This window comes from Watersipora subatra, chromosome 7 (genome assembly GCF_963576615.1).
Source record: "Watersipora subatra chromosome 7, tzWatSuba1.1, whole genome shotgun sequence".
NCBI classification, from domain to species: domain Eukaryota; kingdom Metazoa; phylum Bryozoa; class Gymnolaemata; order Cheilostomatida; family Watersiporidae; genus Watersipora; species Watersipora subatra.
This window is the reverse complement of record NC_088714.1, coordinates 24,587,339-24,597,381: the sequence shown is the minus strand read 5'-3', so window position 1 is coordinate 24,597,381 and position 10,043 is coordinate 24,587,339. Positions and strand designations below refer to the sequence as shown.

Genomic DNA, 10,043 nt, shown 5'->3' with positions numbered 1-10,043 from the left:
CAACCGACATATGTACCTAACATTATGATCCTGGATTAACTTACAAAATTGAAATAAAGCATTAAAAATAAAATGAATAACTTATTTCCAAATGGTGGCTGGTGAAGCTTTTGAAAACCCTAGAAACTCAGACTGCTTATTTAAAAACATATACTGTGTAACAAATAATGACAAATATCGCTAGCAGACCACTAGACAACATGTTCTTGCATTTTTTCATTGATTGTAGCTTTGGTTTGTTCATCCCAAATATGAGTGTGCCATGAATAGCAGTATTATAAACTTTTTTTGTCATATATTACAAGTTCTTTTATATCATAATAAATGCAAAAGGTAATATTAAATGATAATAAAAAGTGCAGATTTAACGTGTGCAATCGGCAGAAAGGATATATAGCATATGGTAAGAGCAATGGGAATGGTAAAAATGGCTTAGCCTTGTGGTTACACGTGCTTGTTAGTAGACTTCTCCTTCGAATGTTGCAAGTTCAAATTCAGTATGACTATTCAGTAATCCAGTGATTATTGATGTTAAAACTTTATCTCTATAACTGGGCAGATGGCCACAGATGGCTGACCAACACTGACATTTATATATATAGATTTAATAAATTGTTTGCTCATTTTAATCATTGATGTTTTAATGCCACTTATCAAACCCGTATTAAGGATTGCATCATTCCTTCAACTCTGGTTTATTCACATAGCATGACTTCACATCTGGTGTTAGTAGTTATTTCATGAGTTTGGGTAAAACCTAATTTCAGGCAAAGCTAACAATTACAAAGCTTACAACTCTCCACAAATACCTCACAGCACTTGCGATATAAAATAATGGAAATAACGTAATGATCTACCAAGTAGGTTACATATACAAAAAGATCATGCACTGCACTTACATTGAAATTAGAAATAGCTTAGCTTTAAATATTCACAAGGTAAAGACATTGGTTTTTAATATGGTCTGTATAGGGCCAGCAAGCTATTTCCTGTGAGAAGCTAAGCATGTCCCAGCTGGCAATGTATCAATAACTGTCATTGAGCATTCAGAGACATTCCAGTGTTAGTGGAGTGTGACCAAATGCAGCAATATGACCTTGATAAAGGTGAGCATATAAATAGTTCGCATTGGTTTGGTCTCAGTAAGCGCTTGTGACAGTGGTCAGTCCAGGCCCTAAGGAATTGAGAAGGCAACTCCAATCGCATAAGCATCCTTGGTGAGGAATTCATTAATAGCGGCTCCAAAAAGAAGCCCGCAAAGGTTTTAGGTAAGTTAAATAGAACTACGGCAATGAAAGCTAATTAAAGGATTTGAAGATTATTTTGGCTGTATTTAAACCAATGAAACGTCATGTAGGTGTGTAGTTGGTTAGAATCAGAGAGTCAGAGCTCGGAAGCTTGAGACACAACAGCGGCATCAGGCCAGGTAAGTATGACTTATTTATAATTTGGGTGGTGCAGTTATGATGCGAGGTGTCAAAAAATTAGATTAAATTGTTATAGAAAAGGTATGGGGCATGCCTTCGATTGCTGTTGAAGTGACTCGGCTTCTGCCTTGCTCATTGCTGTCTACTAGTAATAGCTAGAACCCGGACTGTATTCCTGGCTTTGTGTCACTTCAATATCTAAACGATTCGTGCTGTAGCTGCTGGTTTACCACCAAAATACGCCGCCAGCAAAATACTTTTCTCATACTTTTGGAATATATAGCTAGCTACTATGGCTGCTACTACTGAAGGCTCACTCTAGCCATACTTTCCTCCTTTCTCGATTCAATGGAATGCTCATAGGCTAGCAGGGGTTAGTAAAGAATGCCCTAGTCATTAGTCATAGGTCCTATTGCAGCACGGCCTTGCTAAGAACGAAGCGTGGTCATGACAGGCTTGTCACCAGTGTAAATGTATGTCAGTGTTTATTAGCTACAAGAGGGTGAAACATGCAGACTATTTTGCTTCTAGACTCCTTAAACTTTGTCAGCTACTAAACATGTCGCAAAAAGACAAGCTTGTGTACTTTGACTTGCGAGCCAGAGGAGAGGCCATCCGTATGCTGTATGTTTTGGCAAATCGAGAGTTGGTAGAAGACAGACATGACCCAACTCAGTGGAAGACTATCAAACCAAGTATGTATCTGGTACATCAAGTTTCTAATCAAACTGCCTTCAAGTTTAGTCTTTGTTCAAATTTGTAAACATGGCTTTAATCCCATTAGGCTCGTGCAAGTCAATAAAATCTTTTTCTCCAAATAGTTCAATCATGAGTGTAAAGTAAGAATGTACTAAACTTGGATAAAGCTTCAAGACAAAAGTTACTTCGATGAGCTTGGATATGATTTCTAGCTAGATATTTAGCAGTAACCAAAATGTTGTTTGAAACTCATCGTATTGTCATGTTGGTAATGTTTCACTCTATTGCATTTGTTATAACGGAGTCCAAATCATTCCAACTTAGAGCTAGCATCAAGTTGGAAATGGCAGTGAAGATCACTAGTCAAAATTAAACGTGTACGTGTTTTTGATGTTGCCAACTACACGTTGAAATATTGCTGGAAAGATATTGAAACACAATGACGCATCAAATGTGAAAATCTTTGAACAGATGATATTATTTTTCTTCCTTTTAAGCTCTAGATTTGCCACTTGGTCAAATGCCGATTTTAACAACGGAAGATGGAGCACTATGCTTATCTAACACCATCTGTAGATACATTGCAAAGAAGTTCGGTAAGTATTTTTGAATGTCTGATTTAAAATAACCTGAGGTGATTGTTACCATTACTTTTTGTAATACCTTCAAACATCCTAAAACATAAAACATCATATTCAGGACTGCTTGGAGAAGGTCTGTGGAATGAAACACTTAATGACCTCGTAGTAGAGACATTCCAGGAATTCCTAAACCACATGGTGACAAAGATATCGTCTTGGAAATTCCGTAAATGGAGGCCAGAACCAGAGAACAGCGCTGAGATATTAGAGGAAGTCTGGCATTACTTGAAGAAAAGGCTGGAATATGTAGAAGCTATTGCCGAGAAGAAAGGCAAACACCATTTTATACTTAGTGATAAGGTATGAAATTGGTTTGAGGACTTACTTTTTGATGTATGTAGCAACCCTTGTTAGAAATCATGAGAAACTTGTGACCATGAAGGAGCATCACATAAAGGTTGTTTTTTTTAGCATTTTGATTACCTAACCAGAAAGGCCTGTAAAAGAGTTATTTCAAGTGGTCGCTGGAGCTTATACTAATGCTTGTGTTAGGTTTAGCTACGGTGCAATGTCATCACACAGTTAAAGTTTCAATATGTAGCTATCACAAAACTAATTTGAACAGCAGCTGCCTTGCATCCATTCATGTTTGTGGAATACTTAGGTAAGAAATCAAGTATCAAATGAGGTGTTCGAGTCATTAGCATGACGAAGAATGACGACTACTCAAACAGCTAAAAAATTAATATAGAGTTTTGTTTATAAACATTTGAATAACAAGTTATACTCATATTTTATCGATACTAAAAAGAGATTGCAAAATTGCATTATTGCACTAACCTTTACAAATTTTTAGTGAGTGTACGTGATACAAGACTTAGTATTGACATAGCTCGGAGTAACAGCCATTTGTTTATGGAGAGATTAAAAACTTGATGACGACATGCTGGTAGCTGAACAGTATTGCTGAAAGACATCCATTGTTTGTGTTACCTGTTGCAGATACAACTGGCAGATGTATGGGTCTATACAACTCTGGAGTGGGCAAAAAGAATTTACCCAGATGCCATGGAGATGACCGAGTGGACCAAAGAGTTTGTCGCTAAATTTCAGTCTGATCCAGTGATGAAAAAATATCTCGCTGAGAGGCCAGAGACTGACTGATGGTTGGCGGGTGACTAGGCCAGAAGGAGTTGTACTGTTCATGATATACTTTCAAAGGTTGAATTGAACATGAACAATTCCTATGTAACGATTTGCTGGAACTATGTTTAATATTAAATAAAAGTTTTCAGTTAACTATGCTTGAAATTGCAAAGCATCCAGAACCTGAATAGATTGAGGGTTAATGGTGCCTTTACAGATCAAAGCAGCTGGCAATAGATGCAGCATATATTTGGTCAGGTTGGTTTTTCAAAAGTTGATGATGGTATGCCAAAACTTAGAAAAGTGTCATTTAATGCAAAAGACATCCCTCTGCTTTATGCATCAATGATTCAGTTAGCTAGGCCAGAGGTTAGCCAACTTATAAAACCTTATATGTACTTGTTGGAAGGTATTGTTAGCCCACCCAAACATTTTTTACAGGCGGCACCAATATATGATAGTAGGTAACTCCTCGACGAAAGTTGCTGCTGTCTTTTTTATAAAATAGGTTGCAAATCCTATTTTTTTGCGCAGCTTAACTATCAATATTTTCTAGAAGCCATCCTGTGCCTTCTTAGAAGAACTTGGCAGTTTAACTCAGAGTTTGATAGGAAAATCTCTTTCAGTTCATCTTTCTCTAGAGGCTGCTTGTAATGTGAGAAATAACCCTAATAGTTTCAGAAAAGCTGGCCTATTCATCCTTTTTGTGGAGAAGCACCCTCTAAACAAAGTACAATTTACAACTTTCCTTTGAAACTCTTGTAGTTCTGGCGTTTCCTTGTCAATGCTGTCTTACTCTTAACCTTGACAGCAAGACTATTGATACGCATGTATTGAACAAGTTTTCTTTGATTTGACCCTGAGGAGGCCTCTTTTGAAGATGTTTAGGTCAAGTTTGTAGAGCTGTTTTGATAAATCACAGCTTGCAAGAAACTCATGGAGCAAGATAAAATCCAAACCTAAAATTTACAAGCTAAACTTAGTCTGAAATGCAACATTGACTAGCAGGCCCTCTTCACCAACCTTCATACATAAAATTTAATCAATAATTTGTGAGATGTTGAAAAACATGTAAATGATTACCTTAGAAATATGTAGCCCGTGATAGTCACGTTTTAGAGTTGTGTTAGTTTTTTCTAACACGCTAACTGCGCTGCAAGGCTGTCAAATGTCAATGCTATAGCCTTTTCTAGCTTGGATATAAACTGATTCAAAACATTAGCATGTTCTTTGTCCTGGCAAAGAACCAATAACCAATAACCAACACATGGCATTCTATTTAAAACCTTCTCGGTAAGTGTATTTGTTGATACGGTGACAAACCTATGAAAATATGTCTATTGACAAATTTGACACCACTTCCATGAACACTGTGCATGCATCTGTGCCTGCACACATGCATGCAATATTTGTGTATGCTCTTGTATGAATATACTACCTTGGTGAACACGCCTGTTTAAATGCAACATTTACACAAATATAAACGTGTATACATTACAAGCCTTATAAACACATCAGAATTTGTGAGAGCATTTTCATAAATTTATCTGTGTATGGAAGATCACCATATGTGTGAATGGTGACACTTTCATAAATTTACCTGTATTATTACTCAGTGGAAATACATAAAGACTCACTCAAATCAAACATTAGCTTTAGCTTTAAGCTACACAAATGCCTGTAATTGCTATTTATAAAAAAGCAAATACTAGAATTGCTGGTAACATATAGATCAGTATCAGGGGCGGATCTAGGAAAAAATGTGTGTGGTGCAAAATTTGTGTGATGTATCTAGGGTGAGAGGGATGCGTGGGGCCACCCTCTTGCCTGGCCCTGCGCTAGCGGAACTTTTTAGAATTTAGGCATCTTAGGATGAAGGAGGGGTGTTTTTGACCCCAAAAAAGTGTAATCATTTGTTTGCAGCAAACAGCAAGTTTAGAGGTAAAAATTGACATTAGATATGATTAATTAAATTGGTGTTTTATAATGTTTATTATACTACGTATATCAAGATTACACGTAAACAGAAAGTTAACAAACATTTGTGCAATAAAATAAAATCAAGACAAAATCAATCAAAAAAACCTCAACAGCCATTTGGTTTGGCTCTGCAGAAATAAGCCATCATTTCTGCAAACTACCATGAAAAATGTTTTGTAGCATTAGCTACACAACGATGATCTTATAAAACAGACATAGTAGGGCATACTTTTTGGATACGTTGTTTTGTTGTTGAAAGAAATGATTCAAAGTTCATTTTTAGCCTTTCTTCTGAGACATTTTGCTTTTAAAATTGCTTGTAGTACTTTTTTCAAAAAAGTTGCGGCTCAATTGAAGATGTCTATTGAGACCACCGTCATTTGTTTATAATCTAAACAAATTCAGGTCCAATTTATTAAAACTTGATCATTATTACGAGCCCTACTAGGCTGTTTTCGCTCATTTCCTTCCAAAGCAAGTTCTCAGTGAAATGAAATGTAATTCACTCAATTCTTGATGGATTTTAAATCTTTTTTTTATTGTTTTGCCATATTTAGAGTGGTGCATTTGCACTACATGCACCACAGTAGATCCGCCCCTAAGTATACACAACAAAACTTATTCTTTTAACCAGAAATAACAATATCCTGTTTTTTTTTGTTTTTTTTTCTGCTATAAATAACAGAGCTAAAAACCCAACTGACATGGTGTAGTTTCTAGTTGGAAGTTGTGTAATCAAACTTTCCTGCCTTGCTTATTTATTGACTACACATCAAACTGCTTATTTAAAAAAAAGGGTGGGTCTTTAACGACCCTTCAATGTATCCAAAAAACCTTAAACTCTTGAGCTATAGGTACTGATTTAGATTAGCTATGTTTAGTTAGAGTTAAGGATATGAGCGACCACATCCTGTACCTGTAGACAGGAACAGCTGTGTATATGTGAGTGAAGATGTTCTGTTGTTGACAGCCTGCCTTTCACATGTAGGCTTAAGTAAGATAGTAGACAAATAATAGAAGTTTTTCAAGTCTTTGTAGTGCTCAGGCTACATTCCTATTGCTGCCAAAGGTAAGCTAGAACAGAAGAGCTCATCGGTATGTTATGCAAACCTCATCGACCTCCCTTCCTGCTATAGAGGTTACGGAGTTGGCATACAAATACTTGTGCTAGATTGCCATAGCATGATTAGTATGACTCATCATGAATTTAAAAAAGTGAAATGTGTAAATCTATGCAAAAGTGGTTTAGGAGTTGTCAGACCTTTCCAAGGTAATAGCTTATAGATCATTAAACATGAAACAGATAATACATACAAATTTATTGATTGTTACAAAACATCTCCTTGAACACAATCTACATGTAAATATGCACTTGGTAGAACTGTTAAATGTTACCACCAATATTGACCAGACTTGGAAAAAACTTAGTTATTTAAAATAAACTTGAGAGCTGTCTGACCCGTATTTGATTTTGAAAGTTGAAACTGCAGACAGTAAACAGTATAAATGGGGAGTAATGCTCGAGCAATAACAACGAGAGTTGGTAAGCTAGTCAGTTGATACCCTTTATAACTATGTGTACATCTACAGAAATATATATTAGTCTTAATTAATATCACTTGTTAATACTACTACTATTTCTATTGATAATATTATTACCATGAATGTTATAAGTACTCTGGCAGTGAGAGTTCAAAAAGGGGTCACTCAATCTACATGTATGTATTTAGTATTAGATTATGATGTGTTGCTCGGTTCTTGAGAGATTTCACCACTGCATTTTGCCATGCTGTTAGTGTTTCTGTTATATTATTATCATCAGTATTTTTACCATCATTGGTTATTAGTTGTCTTTATAAGGGTCTTCACACAAGTTTTTGGAATTGAATTTGTAAACAATTTTTTCAGGCATGACAAAAACCTCAAAAGTCAACTGTAAGTTCATGTAAGCTGATAATTTAACTGTGTCCTCAAAGTAATTTTCCAAATATCAATAGCAATCCATTCTTGCATACTATTTACCAATAGCAGTCATTTATTGCATACTATTGACCAATAGCAGTCATTTATTGCATACTATTGACCAATAGCAGTCATTTATTGCATACTGTTGACCAATAGCAGTCATTTATTGCATACTATTGACCAATAGCAGTCATTTATTGCATACTATTGACCAATAGCAGTCATTTATTGCATACTATTGACCAATAGCAGTTATTTATTGCCGACTATTGACCAGTAGCAGTCATCTATTGCAGACTATTGACCAACAGCAGTGATTTGTTGCAGGCTATTGATCACAGATCTTAATATCCTTTTAGTAATTACACATTACAAAAGACGCTTCTATAACTTAAATTCCTTATAACGTAAGTGGCAAGTCGGTCCGAATTCTCAAATTCGGTTTCAACAATGAGACCTTCGTAGCTAGCCTAAAAATATTGCTTTCTCTCTTGTCACTCTTGGAAGAAAAAGCAATGTTTAAGGGTATGTACATGTATCTCTATTCTATATACTAGTACCCTGGCAATTTAGTTCATCGTTAGAGATTGTCAAGAGCGTTGAAACGGCAAAAATAAATAGCGGCGCAATAATTCTGAAACACTTTAAAGGTTGACTTGCAACAAAATTCACATTACAGTTATTTGGTATCAAAAGATTCACCATGTCTTACTCTGTTGTGTTGTAAGTGCCAAATATGTGGAAATGTGATTACAAGCTCTTAAAAGCTCAAAAACGAAAAGCGGCCGTAGATTAGAATCTCTTTATTTCGATGACGTAACCACGAAATTTGGTCATCGTCTTGTCACGTATGTTCTCATGTGAATTGAAAGGCCAATAAAAAGCTCAATATAAAACTTATCGTAGTCTAGTTTATGACAAACACTTCGGGTTTTACCGAAGACCCTGTATCGAATATAGATGCTCGCTACTTTACAGTTTTATTTCGGCATTATTCAATCGTCAAGTCGTTCTCTGATCATGTGACCCACTACTTCGCAAATAATTTTTGCAGCACTTTTCGATTATCACAGGTGACCAACAGGCTCGTCATAATTATCAGACAATGATAAGTACTCTTTCGAGCTAAGGTTAAAAAGTTTAACGATTTTTTACGGTAAGTTATAAGATATCAGTGCTAAAAGTGACAGCATTACAATGATGATAAAACAGACGCGTAAGAACAATAGACATAGTTTTATCGAATGCGTGAAGTATATTTGTGAAAACATTTCGGCGAATAAGGTTGCAAGAAACTGTAAACAGAAACCATCTCTCACAACTACATCACATTTGAGCCGTTTTGGAAAGGGAATCCAAACTACGGGGGTCTCGTGTGGTTGCGACTTTCTGTTCGTTTTTGAGCTTTTAAGAGCTTGTAATCACCTTTCCACATATTTTGCACCTACAACACAACAGAGTAAGACATGGTGAATTTTTTCATATCAAATAACGGTAATGTGAATTTTGTTGCAAGTCAACCTTCAAGGCCGTCTATAGGTGCAGGTGTTTGAGTGTCGGTCTACCAAACTGAATGCCACGAGTTTTATTCTTGTGGAAAAGAATAACTTATCCTAATCTTGAACCCTGGTGATGAATAAATAAACAGTCGGACAAACACTGCTCCTAAAACGTATTGTAAAGTTATATTTTTATTTTACTTTATTTTAGACTTATTAAATATTTTGCTATACTTTTCCTTTTCAGAATAAGCGTTACTGTCGAAAAAAAATGAATAGAGCTGATGCAAATTGACATTGCAGCTGTGCGCTCTCCTTTATATTTTGTAAAATTATCATAATCATGAACTATAAACTGAGTACAATTGATAAGAAAAAGTCAAAAACTTGTCAATACAAACTAATAACACAACAGTTACGGTGCAGTCTTTAAATTAAAAAGTTGTCTAGTTTTTTTCTTCTGAAAAGGCCAAAGGAGTGAATTTGTGGAAACCTTAGAGCAGATTAGGCAATTTACATGTATTTTACTGGTTGTATAATGCAAAATCGCTCGTGTGCCAAAAGATCTCATGAGCAAATGGTCCCAATAAGTTCTATACCAGAATATACCATTTGCGGTAGAGATCCCTAAATGGGAAAATCTGAAAGAAGTATAACGTAAAATCGCTATAGCACAAACTTTTCCAGAAAGGATTATTAACGTTGTAGGAGCATCCACTGTGCTTATTTATCATATGACATTTTTT

At 35.7% G+C, this 10,043-nt stretch overlaps 1 protein-coding gene across 3 annotated transcripts; it reads left to right on the top strand.

Moving 5' to 3' along the window:
* Positions 1-1,137: 1,137 nt before the first annotated feature.
* On the top strand, positions 1,138-4,005 carry LOC137400188 (glutathione S-transferase 3-like). 3 transcript variants are annotated; one of them, XM_068086509.1, is made up of 6 exons: positions 1,138-1,268; positions 1,358-1,426; positions 1,959-2,122; positions 2,624-2,722; positions 2,826-3,067; positions 3,710-4,005. In XM_068086509.1, exons 3-6 carry the CDS (start codon positions 1,987-1,989, stop codon positions 3,869-3,871), a joined length of 639 nt encoding a protein of 212 aa, XP_067942610.1. In that variant the 5' UTR covers positions 1,138-1,268; positions 1,358-1,426; positions 1,959-1,986; the 3' UTR covers positions 3,872-4,005. The 3 variants fall into 3 exon arrangements, with proteins under 3 accessions (XP_067942610.1, XP_067942611.1, XP_067942609.1); XM_068086510.1 differs by lacking the exon at positions 1,358-1,426; XM_068086508.1 differs by lacking the exons at positions 1,138-1,268; positions 1,358-1,426 and having other exon boundaries at positions 1,873-2,122.
* Positions 4,006-10,043: the final 6,038 nt, after the last annotated feature.